This window comes from the organism of the source record quoted next, unplaced genomic scaffold, assembly GCF_019419815.1.
Source record: "Pyrus x bretschneideri cultivar Hongxiangsu unplaced genomic scaffold, Pyrus_bretschneideri_v1 Contig48, whole genome shotgun sequence".
NCBI classification, from domain to species: domain Eukaryota; kingdom Viridiplantae; phylum Streptophyta; class Magnoliopsida; order Rosales; family Rosaceae; genus Pyrus; species Pyrus x bretschneideri.
Genome location: NW_025999785.1, coordinates 286,793 through 300,922, shown reverse-complemented (window position 1 = coordinate 300,922; position 14,130 = coordinate 286,793). Strand labels below are relative to the sequence as shown.

Below are 14,130 nucleotides of genomic sequence, written 5' to 3'. Positions count from 1 at the left end.
TTATTCACTTTACTTTTTATTTTATTTTTACCATTAAAATTCAAAATTTTGAAATACCTTTCAATAGTTTTCCTCTTAAATAAAGGGCTAAAGATTCTCCAGAAACACTTTCCTGTGAGTTCTAAGACATTCCTTTCTTTGCCCACATTTCCTTCGAAGGGTAGAACAAACTGGATCGGGCAGGAACACAAGCAAACCTCACGGAATCTACACACAAGTAACGCATCAATCAATCAAACATCTCACCACAGCCCAACCAAACCCATTATCTCTCTCTCTCTCTCTCCCTGTAGAACTCACAACTTCTAGCAGGAGATCCAATCCAACCCTCCTTCCTCCAACCCCTAATTATTTCTCTATAACTCTATTTTATCCAACGATTTGTAACTTAGTTGATTAGAAATATTTGCTTTTAAATTTTAAGTTTCGAGTTTGATTATCGCTTGAATAAGAAAAACTCTAAACAACATAAATATAATTTTCTAACGATGACCTAACTCACATTCTGTATCTTTGAATTCTCAACTCGCTCAGAAGGCATAAGTTTCAAACTTCAAACTCTCAACAGCGTCGTAAGGACAAAATCCTCAATTTTCACATCACAAGTTTCAACCAAAAATTCCCACATAAAAACATCGCAACGGTCCAAAATCGTTCACCAACCCTCCCAACCCTCCATAAATAAGGAGAAAATTTTTATTGTGATCCTACTTTTCTTGTTCCTCCCCATAAAAACCCACCATTTATTTTCTCTTAATTCCTCCCAAAAACATACAAACTTTCTCTCTCTAAATATCTAGTCTTTCTCTCTGTCTAAAAATCAAGAACAAGCTGAAAGAAGAAGAACATGCCATGTCCATCAAACAGCATCAGCTACAATGGCAGCCAGTGCGCCTGCGCAGTTGGGTACATTCTAAACCAAACCGCCGCCAGCTGCGTCCTGTTTGCCGCCAATTCCACCATCTCCACCGACGGCGGCATCAACAGCTACGCCATAAAATTCCCGGAGACCATCTTCTCCTTTGACTCCATAAAAAAGTTCACGCAATCCCAAGCCGTCTTCTTGGAGGGCACGCTTGTGTTGCTGCTTTCTTGGCTTTGCTTTTGCCTCTTCCTCAGGTTTATGAAGCTCGGCAACGACGGCCGGAGCATTTGGTTCCGGCTCCGGTGGTGGATTAGCCGATTGGATGTTTGCTTTGCCACTAGGCATTGGCTGGTAATTACTGTTCTTTTTCTTTTGTTAAACATCTTTTATTAGCTTAATCATCTTTTATTTGTTATTGTTATTGAATCTTTGAAGCAAAATATGCAGCCATTAAGGCGGATGTGTGTTAGGCGAGTTGATCAGTACGGTGTGTCTGCCCCTTTGCATCACTAAGTTCGAATTCCCTCGTCCCGTAGGGTAGTTTCGAATAGGAAATGATAGTTACACACATATTTCTCCTCCCACATACCCTCTTTGATTTTGGCCATTGGATTAAATAAATCAAACGGAAACATCGAACAGAATTAAACATGGGTGTGTGGGGGAGAAAAAAGGGGCGTGGTTATCATTTCCCTTTCGAATATCACCCTGTTAAATAGAAAAAGATGCAACCCTTAATTGTGTGGAATCTATTTATAAGGAAAATTGTGATAAATTCAATTGCCGGTTGATATGTGCTCAAAGTTCTGCTGCTGCTTGGAACATAGAAGGCAGTACTGTTTATGAATCTGAACTTCTTTTATCTTCTTTGTCCTTGGTTTCTTTGAATCTATTAAAACATCATACACATGTGTTAGTTAGAGAGCTGATCTGTTGTGGATTGTTTATGTGGCTACTTGTTGAAGGCACTTTCAGCATTCAATTTTATTAGATTATGACAGCTTTATAAGTAGATTTGTTTTCCATCCTGATGGCGAGTTATGCAAATGGATGTTAACTAACTTCATTTGTGGCACAGGATGATCAAAAGGTAGTTAAGAAACGAAAAACGGAACTTGGTGGAATGTTCTCAATGGCAAGTTGGATTCTCTTCGTTGGCTTGTTTGCTGCGTGAGTATTTTGATATAATTCTTTCGAACTGGCACGTCTTTCATGCTGTTTTTATTAGCTGTGCAGGTTTTTTCTGGTTTCTATATATTAGCTTATATTTACTTGGATTTTCAGTTTCTTCACAGGTTGCTCTACCAAACCATATCAAATAGAAGTATCGAGGTGCATAATGTCAGAGCAACAAATGCACCTGACTTGGCTGCCTTCAAGAATGACATGGAATTTAACATAACCGTGGTTTCTAGTATGAGCTGTTCAAACTTACGTGATCTTGGTACTTTAGTTACTGGAAATCCTGGCTTCATTGACTACAGAGTGGCTCCTCTGTCAAAATTCGGGAACTACTTGTGTCGGAATACGAGTATAGGACCAACTATAATTCTTAGGTGCAGCAATTGTCAACCACTTGAAGACAATTTGTACATTTCATGGCAGTTCGTCGATCTTCCTAATAATCCTGCTGCTGCTGTTGGATTTCAGTTCAATCTCAGTACAAGGAGTCATGCTAGTAAAAAACATGTCAGTTTTGTTAGCGGAACCCTAAAGAATGGAAGCAGTTTTGATGATACACCAGTTACATTCAGAGGAAATACTACAAATATATTAAAATTTAGTTTGTTTCCCCGGATATACCATAATCATCATGATCTAAGGCTTATCCAACCTCTGTTTCATGAGTTTGTTCCGGGTTCATTTTTCAGTGATGAAGGTCAGCTCCGAGCGTCCCTTGAAAATTCTAAGGATGGAATGCTCAACACTACATTATATATCAACTTTCTCTCTGCCTATATCGTGGGGATAGATAACCAAAACGTTTTGGGTCCTGGTGAGTATTCTACACCAATTAAAACGACATCAAAGATGAATGATTTTCTCTTTACGACATCTTGGTTTAAGTTTTGATGATCTAATATTTTTGTCCACCTTGACGTGTAGTGAGCTTCCTTGCGGAACTTGGTGGCCTGTATTGCATCTGTATTGGCATTTTTTTCTACCTTTTGGTGCAAGTACGTTACTTGATCTTATAGCTTTGTGTTTTTTCTTCGTCACTGTGTGTATGTTTGATTATAATGTTTGTGAAGAAGGAAAGCCTAATACAAAATCAGGCTGAAAAAACTATGTTCATGTTTTCATAATTTTGTTGTTTACTTTTGCAGTTTGAGTTCAGGATAAAAAAACTCCGGAATGAAGATACCGTGTTGCGGAGGATCAGAAATCGGCGAAAAGCTCAAGAGCGCTGGGATAAAGTAATTTCTTTCATATTTTACCATTTTATTTAACTTCATATTAATCTGACTTCATATAATAATACTCATTGATACATATGCTTTGAACTAGTTAAGGAAATATGTGATGTATACATGGGGCTGCAAGGCATTGGAGGATTATTACGAGAGCATAAACGAGGAATCAGGTTGTGTGAATTGTGGTACACAATCAGTTCATCAAAATGGATCGTCACATAAGCGAAGGCAACGAGAAACGGTGATTAGTTTTAACAGGAAGCTCAGCTTGCCTAAGAAGGTAATGTTTTACGTTTCTGTCTTTGTTTAGATCCATGGGGACCTGGTTTCTAGGTTCTGATTCATAATGTTTTAGTACTTTCTTCTCCAAGAAAGTTACTTTTTTATTTTTAACTTTTCATTGATCTCGCAGACTCTGGTTCAAGAGTGCTCTGACACTGTTGGGAGTGTGAAGTCATTTACACCGGGAACTACACCAAACCCGGAAGAAAGTTCATCGCATTCAGCAGTCAGACCTGTGAGTCACTCTTCTTGTTTCTTTGTCTGAAAGCATGGATATTATTGGTCTAGTTTCTCTTTAATGTGAATCTGTCCACCCTGTTATAGCTTTCACTAACCGCTTAAACCCGAATTTTGGGAATTCAAATCACTAATTGAGAATTCCGACTCATTTATACAGTTTTTCGAAATGTTGTATTTCTTACAATTAGATCACTCATCAGTGAACGACATTTTAAATTTGTATATCTCTTTGAACCTTTTGTCTTCCAGCCTCTGCAAATGGAATCGCTTGGCTCTACGAAGGACGGAAAACAGCAATTTGTTCATGCGTCTAAAGAAGATTCCTCTCCACCTAAAGCCTTAACTCCGACAATTGATGATATCATTCCTCCACCTCCTTCACTAGGTAAGAACTAAACTCATGAAGTATAGCTGTATAGGCCACCATCTTGTTTTGTTCCATTCAAGGTCGGAGTTTTTTGCATTTTAAGTTTGTATCTCTGGTGAAATGATTGGATGAAGGACAAACTTTGGTGGTTCCCATGGTGTGTATTAAGATGAAGTGTAATCTTCAGATACAAGCAATTGTTGAGTTTCGATTTCAAACCAGGATTGCTGGTGACTTGAATGAAATTATATCGAATAGAAGCAGATTTGAACTAGACTTTGCTGATTCCGTGCTTACCTTAAATTGTTATTTCACTGCAGAATTGAAGGATGCTTCTGAAATGGATATGTCTGATGTTCAAAAGAATCTTAGAAGTTTGCACGAGTACAACGTTTTGTTGAGGGAAAAGTTAGTAGCTACGCAGTCTTTGTTCCATTCTTTAGCTACAAAATCCTCACCTTCGTAACAGAAAGCCAGACGTAGCATTGCGCAGCATCTCAACTACACATCTCCCTACTACTACATTTTTTTGGGTACGATGTTTCATTAGGGCAATATCCGTGGATATAATTTAATTGATTTATTAGTTACTCGTGTGAAATAGTTGCTTGTGGAGTCTTAACAGTTACAGCATGTTAATGCAAAGTGATTAGCTTATTACAAACTTTAAGCCGGAAGCTGCTTAAGTAAGATGAACTTGGTGACCAGTTACTGTGCTAGCTACTTATTTCTTCTTTTTCTTGATCCTCTCTTCTTACTGCCCAACCTTGTCTCGTCTTGCTGGATTTTCGCTGTGTTGCTCACGGGACTGTTGTCTTCGTCTTCCTTTTCGTATTGCTCTATGTATTCATTGTAATCAGGATTGTAAGCAGCAGCCATCCGCAGATACTTCAAAGCTTCAGCCTTGCGATCCACATTGGCCAAAAAGCTGAAAAGGAGAAGCCAAGTCATTCATTAATAACGTGCAAGAGTAGTAATTTTCGCACCCCCGTTTTCTTCAAAGGCTAAAAAAAGGCAAGGCGGTGCAAAATCATTTTCCATAACGTGAATTTTACTGATCTGATAAATACCTTGAAAGCAACAGGAGAGCGTCATAGTAATGAGCTTTGCCTCTTGGTTCATCTGGCACTTCCATTTTTGCAACTCTTTCAAGGTGTACCATCCCTTCCGCAGCTTTTCCCTGTCCAGTTATAAAAATCGAACTTATCGATCGTGTAAATTGTAGCAATGGTTCCCTAATTTTTAAAAAAAATTAGAGCAATGGTCCCTTAACTAAAAATCTATTACCATTGGTTCCTCAACTTATCAAAACGTGTAGCTATGGTCATTTTTGTGAACTTCGTTAGAATTTTGTCAAAATGAGTTATGTTGGAAGAATCATTGCTACAATTGGGTTAAAGTTAACAGACCATTTCTTCAATTAGGTTAAAGTTGAGGGATTATTTCTCCAATTGAATTAAAGTTGAGGGACTTTTGGTAATGGATTTTTAGTTGAGGAACTATAGCCGCACTTTTTGATGAGTTGAATGACCAATGATAATGGATTTTTAGTTGAGGAATCATTGCTCCAATTAAGTTAAAATTGAAGGACCATTACTACAATTTAGTTGTCGCAAAATGGTTTTCTTTTTCGCAAAATGTTTTTTTTTTCTTTTTTTTTTGATACAAAGGTATTGAGGGAGGGGAAATCGATCTCGAGACCTCACCTGCCGTATGTAGGCTACTCCAGTCCACTGAGATGCAATAATTAGAAGATCAACGTCCTCCGCTCCCGTCGGCCGGCCAGCACTGAAGAGCTGATGAGAAGTTAAGAGAGTGATTAGGAATAAATAAACCCTATAGCATGTCAATCAAATATCGACGATATATCAATCAAATATGTTCCCGACCTTGGTGAGGGCACGCTCGAAGTATTCAGTAGCCTCTGCATTCAAAGTTTTCTTCAACAAGGTCTGACCCGTGATAATCAATGCTTTTACATTTTCAGGATCCTTCTCAAGCGCAAGTCTGTTTTTTCAAGAAAATTAACAGACAATTAATTTTATGATCAAGTACGCAAATTTTGTGATTAATTTGAACAGAACAACTTACTTTTGCATATGAAGTGCTCTATCTGTATCTCCCCGTGATAAGACTAGGACTGAAAGCTGTGTCGATGAATCCCGAGTACGTTGTTGTGGCCAGAACGGAGTTCCGTTGGTTAGAAAATCTTCGAAATGTATGAAAACCGAGAACGAAAACTGATACGAAGTTTGCAGTTGATAACACTGTTAACACACTCACATTAAGAAGCTCAATAGGGGACAGGTTGTGTAAATTTATTGTCTTCATTCTTGTAGGAGAAGACAAGGGCGATATTTCGCGAGTACTCAAATCCTCAGAGTTTGCAGCGCCTGTAGGAGCATCTATGCCTGGAAACCGCAACTTTGCCCGCACAGCAGGATTTTCGAGAGTTAATTTCTGAAAATGTAAACGAACTAGTTATCAAATGTCCCCATATTAGAAAACATAAAAAAAAAAAAAAAAAAAAAATAGAAACACACACACACACAGAGTGACTCTTACCTGGATGATGCTTAGTAAGCTACTCGTACCCCAAAAGACGAGGCTTCCCTGCAAAACAAAGTGTGTGGTTGAAATTTCACATAGGGTTCAATATTATGAAGCCTAATTTCACATATGGTTCAATTGAATCACCTGAGGCATAGTGCAGCTGACACATAATATAGGCACGGTCAAGAAAACCAAGTAATCTTGGTAGTACTGCAGTAAGATAGAGAGAGCTCCAATCAGTTGCAGTTCATTAGAAAATCGATGTTTTCAACCGCTGAACTGCAGTAAGATATAAACCACCAAGATGTAACTTTTTTTTTGCTGTTATGTCTACTCACTTTTCCCATTAAACCATACATGTCCGTCCTTTCTCCAACCGTCGGGAAAGAAATCTAGCAAGTCATGAGATCAATGTCAGCTTCACTCTTAAGATTGAGAGCTACGTATAACTCGTAAGAATAATTAGCCACAAGCGTCTTTCGTTTGATAAGAATCGGTAAAAGTACCTGAACGGAAGCAAAGTGCAAACCAGCAATCATGAAAGGAAGGACGAGGCCTAAAACACTATGGGGAGTTTCTGTCAAGTTTTGGAACCATAAAGTGCCTCCCTGAAATGAATCCACGCAATCACACGTTCATCTGCTTTCAACGTAAAAGAAAAATTGCATCATAAAATCGATGATTTAGATAAGTATGTCGCTGCCTTACGCTATCAAACCCGGGATGATTATCAAGTGACATGTTCCTAGTAGTATTGAGCCACAGGATAAAGCAGGGAGCCTGCAGATGAGTGGAAGAGAGGGAAACGTCATTAGTTGTGAATACTTGTTTATATAACATTAATTAACTTCTGCAACAACACAATATCCTTTGTCTTAAAAAGACCAACATAGCTTTGTCTTAACCACACAGAAAACTTCGCATTCCTACATTCACAGTCAAGGTTTCTAACTCTTTGGAAACTTGAAATTGATCTACTTCTAGCGTTATCCTTCCTTTCTTATCACTTGATTTTCAACTGCCAATCTCATATTCTAAGAAAAAGAAAATAGTACTACGCGGCGTCCTTTCAAGGGATCACATGGTAATGTATGATCATTTCTCCTCCAATATTAAGTGCAAAGAGGAAAATAGTGCTACGCGGCGTGCTTTCTAAAAGTATGGGATAAAAGAAGGTTACATGGACTATGGGGTATGCAAGGATCCATAGAAATGAGGGACATCCTACTGCCTTGCTTTTCTTGTAAAATCGAGACATTTGACCCATATAACTCTTTCCTGAGAAGGGTGGTGGCAGGGGAGGAGGCACTGCAACAAAAAACACACACGAGACAGATATTGTTTCGGGTAAAACCCAACTTCAGCATTCGATCTGCAAAAGATAACTGCAAGAGTAGAGCTGCAAAACAAACGAATGAATTGATCAAGGCAAAGTTCAGAACTTACATTTGGGAAGTAACCGTGCAATCCTTGTCAACTTGTTAATTTGCAGCATACGAATGGGGAGCACAGTCATTTTCATAGCCAAAGTTGAAAAAGCAATTACTACCCACCTATATATAAATACATAATTCAAAATAATCAAAATTTACAAACATAAATTACAGTTATTAACAATATCCTATATATCGTCCTAAGTTACATTACTGAAAATTAATTTATTTTCTCCTCGGGATTCCAACACTACAAATTATGGACTTGTAGCTCAAGTGGTTAATAACATTTAGATTGCATGTAGCATAACGTTTAAATGAAATGAAGATTCACCATGGTCATTGGAATTCCAACTTTACAAATTCGGGCTTGTAGCTCGAGTAATTAAGAGCATTTACACCGCACGTAAGATGTATAACCAAACAAATAGCAAAAATTGGAAGTGAAACGAATATTCACCATGGTAAGCCGGTGAGCTGATGGAACCAGTCGAGCATCGAAATCAGCTCGTCAATTGGAAGCAGCGACTTTTCGGCACCAGAATTCAAAACCCCTGTCGACTGAGTTGCCGCCGATTCAGCTGGGACGACTCCGAGACCGAGTCGATCGAGACAGGGAGTGTGAGAGGAGAAAGTGCGAGTTGGGGCAAACGGGAGAAGGAGAGGGAGAGGGAGAGGGAGAGGGAGGTGGGACTGACGCGCGTGAGGCTGAGCCGCAGAGAGAGTGGGGATCATCAGCTGCAAGTTGAAGACGGCGGAGGCCCGAGAGCGACGGAGGAGGTGGTGCGCCAACGCCATCGAATCGCCTCCCTTACTAGCTTCGCTTTGACTGTAAATTGTACTCTCCGATTGTTATGCACGTATATATATTTGGCATGGCCATGCAAGTACAGATCGACTGTAAAAGCGCGATCATGCAGAAAATGGTAAGTTGTAACCAGAGTTGAGTTAAAGGTAAACTCTGGTTAATTTGTTGGGCCAACCAAAAAAAGGGCGTGTACATTTGAAAAAACCTTTTCTTTTCGATACAACAACATTTAGTGAACAAAATGCCTTCTGAAGTGCCTGACCTAAATGCTATTTTTAAGGTTTTATTTCTACACCCCTCCCCCTCCCCCCTTTCTCTCTCTCAAAACACCCCAAACTCAACCCAACATATGCTAAATGTGTGGGTTAAAAGCTAAAAACCAAACAAAAGCCAAATTCCCTTCAGGATTTAGCCCAGAAAATGGTGTGGGCACCACCAATGGAGCAGGATTTATTGAATTCAACGGTTGAGATCGAATATAATCAAATCTAATAGTAAAAACAAGATCTAACGGCCCAAATTTAAATCCAACGGCTAAAATAACTAAAAAAAATTATTTAACTCAAAATTCACCCAAATTTAATGATTTTTCAATATTTATAAGAATTTAAATATTTTTAGGTTAAAATGTTCATAAAATTAAATTATGATAGTGTACATAAATTTTTTTTTAAATTACTTTAAAAGAAAAAATTAGCCTAAATTTATTCTTTAATAATACTAAAAAAATTTAAGCCAGAAGAGTTGGAGCAAAATTTTAGATTTTGGCCTAAAAATTGGAGATGATCTCATGAACTGCCTTCAAAAGAAATTCGCAGATAGGTTCGTTATAGGCTTATAGCTCACACAACTACGTTCGTTGTAGGCTTATAGCTCACACAATCGAGCCTAGAACAGGGTTCCGGCGGGCCAAAATGCCCCTTGAATGTCCATGATCATGTTCTGTAAGCTTATGGTGCGGCTAAATGACACGAAATTAAGTTACGGCATAGGTTTTGTAAATCTTCGCAAAACCGGTTATAAATTGCGAGTTAGCTTACAGTTTTATTGAAACACACAAATTTTGAGTTTTTGGATGATCCTGTGCTCGAGAAGTAGGGAAATGTCAAGCCAACAAATACAAAAGGACACGAAATAGAATCAAGGTGGTAAGCAAAATCTTTGAGTAGCGATTTTTTCCTTCTTGCACCACCCATACCATACAGATGCGTCCCGTAATTAACACAACCTATCTTCGACACTGGCAGATGCTTAAGAATCTGCTCCTTGTATAGGCTGGCTGCGAGGAAAATCGTTGTCCATCCATATAGAACTGAGCAGCTGCCAGCGTTCTACCCTCAAAAGGTTTCCCTCCTTTTGCATGCATCTCCTCACATGCCATCAGAACTCTCAATACATGCCCATAAACCATTCACTTGACTGAAGACCCAAGATGCTCCGGATCTTAGTTGTACTGGGTACACGATAAATGAAACAGCATACCGGTATACTTTTCTAAACACTTCAACCGTTACTCTGTGCTATCATGCTTTACCTCGCTGCATTTTGAGAGAGAATCATTCTTCCCTGAACGCATTCCCAAGGCATTAGCAAACATCCTCTTTGCTGCTCCCACCTGCTCCCTTTTGATGTATTGCTCATCTACACCATGTCCGTTTCTTCCATTATTGTCACCTTGTTTCTGGGATATCTCCTTTTCACTTCGGGTGAGAGGTGAGCCACTATTACTACGGTGGTTGTTTTTCACTTCACCACACGAGTTCATATCTCCGTTCGAAAGGGAGATGGTATGCTGAAAAGATTCTGCAGTCAAATTAGCCTCATCAGCAACCTTGCCTTGAACATTTAATTCATCAGTCTGCCCTCCAGAAGCTTTGCAATCCTCATGAGGGGAACCCTGACTGGATGGATTGATTCTCTGGCCTAGGGCATGTGCTATCATCCGTCGGGCAACAACAGGGTCACTACGTGGCTTCTGCCTGACAGATTCTTTCACCTCGCCCAAGTCGCTTGAAAATATTCGCTCGCGAGCAGCCAAATAAGCTGCTTCTCTCTCCTCAAGTGAATGGTGAAGCAAAGGTGGTTTTTTCCTCAACACTAGAAACAACAAAAAGGTTTCATTTAGCATGGATAGAAGGACGGTAGGGAGCTAAGATGAAGACTTCTATAGCCTACATCAAAGCACATAGGACTGATTGACCTAATCTATTACGAAACTAGATATCGAACCACAGGTAGCATATCATGAGACTGCACAATTATACAATGGACTTTAAAATTAATACGAAACACAAAAACTAGCAGTAGATACAAGTGCTCATTGCAGATGGAGCATTTTAATTGCAGTTTATATTACACAAGATACAGCAAGGATGGAAAATAAGGCAAAATTCAGTACCTGGGCGGCTTTCTGTCCTCTTTAATAATAGGTGCGAAGTCGTTGGAGAATCAGTCTCATCATACTGCCACAAAATATCACCAACAAGGATGGAAGGTCTGCAAGCCAAACACACTGATTAACAGAACACAAACAGGGACGCTCGACTGAGAATTAATTCCATTAATCTTAAACCACTAATGTTGCCCAAATCACCCTTAGTTTGCTGACTTCAAATTCCGAAGGAAAAACAAGATTTTTGTAGCTTAGTTCAGGCTGAATAAATCTGATACCTATTCTACATGCGTTGTATTCTAGTCAGACGAGTTTCTCTAATGGTATATATCAAAAAAGCGAAATTACATCGAAAGTCCAGCTCTTGTACCCTAACCCTTTAACTGGTCCAGTAGTAGTTTTAATGCTACAGTTTTCAAACTTACTTTCAACCGTCCCCACTCATGCCAATCTACCATCTACAATTCATTCTCTACCTTTCCTGCCATACCCTTCATCAACTAGACAATGTTCACATTCTACCGTTCATGAAAACATTTAGGAGTCTGGTAAGTACAGATTGTCAGACAAGATACCAGTCTTATTTTAACTAATGTATTTTCGTCCCAAAATGCAACATTTCCAACGCCTCGATATTATAATCGAAAACTGGAGCAGCAAGTGAAGGAAAACTTTGATGTCAAGATATTTCTGTTATGTTTGTTAGAATCTTCACATACATTGAAGTCTCTGGGCATCGCTCCAAAATTAAGTGGCGGTCATCTCCTTCACCAACAGATTCATGGGAAAACCTATCAAAAAGCAATATATGTTTACTACCAACAGAAGTCAAGTACATATGACTTAAAACATTCTTCAACAAAAACATTATTTTCCCAACAATGAGGGGAAAACAATGAGGGGAAAAGATATGACACAAAACGTAGGATCAAGAAAAAGAAAATACCCAAATATATCTGCAAGACGATGCAAGAGAAGACGGTTGTACGAGCTCATTGGTTCCAACTCCAAGACCCCACTGGAACTGCAACCCAAATTTTTTTTTATTGTTTATATTAGTATTCGAAGCACAAACAATGATTACAAAAGACCTTAATAAGATTTAGTTTCACACAAATCTTAAGCTCTACATCAAAATAACAAGAATCTACTGCGAGCTGTAGAATAAGATAAAAGACGAAAACATCAGTAACACCCGCCAGCAGATTTTACGGAATACCAATTGAAACTAATGATTTCTCCAGTTTTACCCTAGACATACCAAAAAGAATTGCATCACTCCTGCTCGATATAATCTTAAGATTTTACTGTAAAACTAATCTCATAAGAGCAGGCAATGTTAATAACATTTAGCGGTTTGTCTTACATGCCTGGTATCAATCTGAAGGAAGTCCACCAAGGCCTCTTCCACTGAGAGAATAAGATGCTTGCAAGTAAGATTGTCTTTGACAAGAGAAGCCAATTCCTCAACCTGCATTTCGGTAGCATTGTAGTATGAAATATCGAGATTCAAACACGAACTCTGGCACTCGAAGCAAATCATATTCATACAAATTATTTATGTAACAGCTCTCTCAAAATTATATAAACTAATATGTGGCTATTTCAATCCTAGAAAGCCAGTGCGCTCGGTTTTGCCTAAGTTTAAAAGCTTAAAGTAAATAAATTTTAAATAAACTGATAGATAAATTTAACTTTGAAGCACTCAACTCTCAAAATTTCTAATTTTTAGTTCATAAACCAAGAAATTAAACACAAATTTTCGGAAAATCAGCACTTCCCAGAACACATAATTGGAGCATCATTAAAATTATACAACTTCTTTCTAAACTCATAGTAAAATCGAAAAGAACAAACAACAAACAACATTAAAGCTAACGAAACACATACCATGGCGAACTGGGTCAAACTCATGTTGTCGAAAAATTGAATCAAATTCCAGGAATTTCTCAGTCTCTCTAGAGAGAGAGAGAGAGAGTCCAGAGATAGAGAGAGAGAGAGAGAGAGAGAGAGAGAGAGAGATAGAGAGAGGGAGACGGAAACTTTCTCCTCGTTGAGATTTTGCTTCAGCGGTGCTGTGTGTTGGGTCGTGGGTTCGTTCCACCCTTATCAATCTGTCGTCGTACTTATGTTTGTCGGAGGAGGGCAGAACATTAAGCAATAGTCCTACCCATCTCAGGGTCGGCCAACGTGACCAATCAATGATAACCCACCACCTACCTCTTGTCCTTTTTTGTAATTACAACTGCTTCATTTGCGCCGCTCCAAACTTTTTTTTTTTTTTTTTCATTCAATTGGAATTTTAAAATATTTTAATTCTTTTAATGGATTTAGGAGTATTCAATCATGATTTTAAGTGAGTTTCTAAAATTCAAGGTGTTTTCAATTAAAATTTTAAAATAGTTTATTTAAATCCTTAGAAATCCGAGTGTATTCAATTAAGATTTTAAAGAAGTTTATAACATTTGAGATGTATTCAATTAGAAATTAATTTTAAAGAATTTGGGAAAGTTGAGAAATTAGAGAGAATTGAAGAGATTTCGTAGTGTACTTTAAGCATCCACAAATCTCAGCTCTCCTCATAAGATTTCAAGGGAATTGAATCAAAATTTTATTTGGAATCATTACAAATCAATCAAACTCCATAAAAATTCATGGATTTATAAATTTATTAAAATTTCTCGAATTTTCAATTGAATACACCCCGAAGAAAAAATGTTGAACACAGGCAGCAAAAAAAGCATACGTTCTTCACGCGCCACTCGTAGGGGCAAAA

At 38.4% G+C, this 14,130-nt stretch overlaps 3 protein-coding genes across 6 annotated transcripts; 1 reads left to right on the top strand and 2 right to left on the bottom strand.

The window, feature by feature from the left end:
* Positions 1-147: 147 nt before the first annotated feature.
* LOC103938543 lies at positions 148-4,887 on the top strand. Of its 3 annotated transcripts, none has more exons than XM_048568466.1 (9): positions 156-1,216; positions 1,944-2,035; positions 2,161-2,861; positions 2,972-3,042; positions 3,193-3,282; positions 3,374-3,559; positions 3,692-3,796; positions 4,084-4,186; positions 4,489-4,887. In XM_048568466.1, the coding sequence occupies exons 1-9, from the start codon at positions 848-850 to the stop codon at positions 4,632-4,634; spliced, it is 1,863 nt and encodes a 620-aa protein (XP_048424423.1). In that variant the 5' UTR covers positions 156-847; the 3' UTR covers positions 4,635-4,887. The 3 variants fall into 3 exon arrangements, 2 of the variants coding, with proteins under 2 accessions (XP_048424423.1, XP_009346836.2); XM_009348561.3 differs by having other exon boundaries at positions 164-1,216; positions 4,051-4,186; XR_001952398.2 differs by lacking the exons at positions 4,084-4,186; positions 4,489-4,887 and having other exon boundaries at positions 148-1,216; positions 3,379-3,559.
* Positions 4,730-9,162, bottom strand: LOC103938542 (ALBINO3-like protein 2, chloroplastic). The gene is made up of 14 exons (XM_009348559.3): positions 8,615-9,162; positions 8,168-8,274; positions 7,902-8,029; positions 7,430-7,501; positions 7,228-7,329; positions 7,060-7,113; positions 6,866-6,931; positions 6,734-6,781; positions 6,452-6,628; positions 6,260-6,315; positions 6,058-6,175; positions 5,875-5,964; positions 5,239-5,348; positions 4,730-5,096 (listed from the first exon to the last, which is right to left on the bottom strand). The coding sequence occupies exons 1-14, from the start codon at positions 8,950-8,952 to the stop codon at positions 4,889-4,891; spliced, it is 1,674 nt and encodes a 557-aa protein (XP_009346834.2). The 5' UTR covers positions 8,953-9,162; the 3' UTR covers positions 4,730-4,888.
* An 810-nt stretch (positions 9,163-9,972) lies between these two features.
* On the bottom strand, positions 9,973-13,543 carry LOC103938544 (protein encore-like). Of its 2 annotated transcripts, none has more exons than XM_009348562.3 (6): positions 13,245-13,543; positions 12,725-12,825; positions 12,301-12,378; positions 12,074-12,145; positions 11,361-11,458; positions 9,973-11,059 (listed from the first exon to the last, which is right to left on the bottom strand). In XM_009348562.3, the coding sequence occupies exons 1-6, from the start codon at positions 13,266-13,268 to the stop codon at positions 10,473-10,475; spliced, it is 960 nt and encodes a 319-aa protein (XP_009346837.2). In that variant the 5' UTR covers positions 13,269-13,543; the 3' UTR covers positions 9,973-10,472. The 2 variants fall into 2 exon arrangements, with proteins under 2 accessions (XP_009346837.2, XP_009346839.2); XM_009348564.2 differs by having other exon boundaries at positions 12,721-12,825; positions 13,245-13,282.
* Between the last annotated feature and the right edge of the window lie 587 nt (positions 13,544-14,130).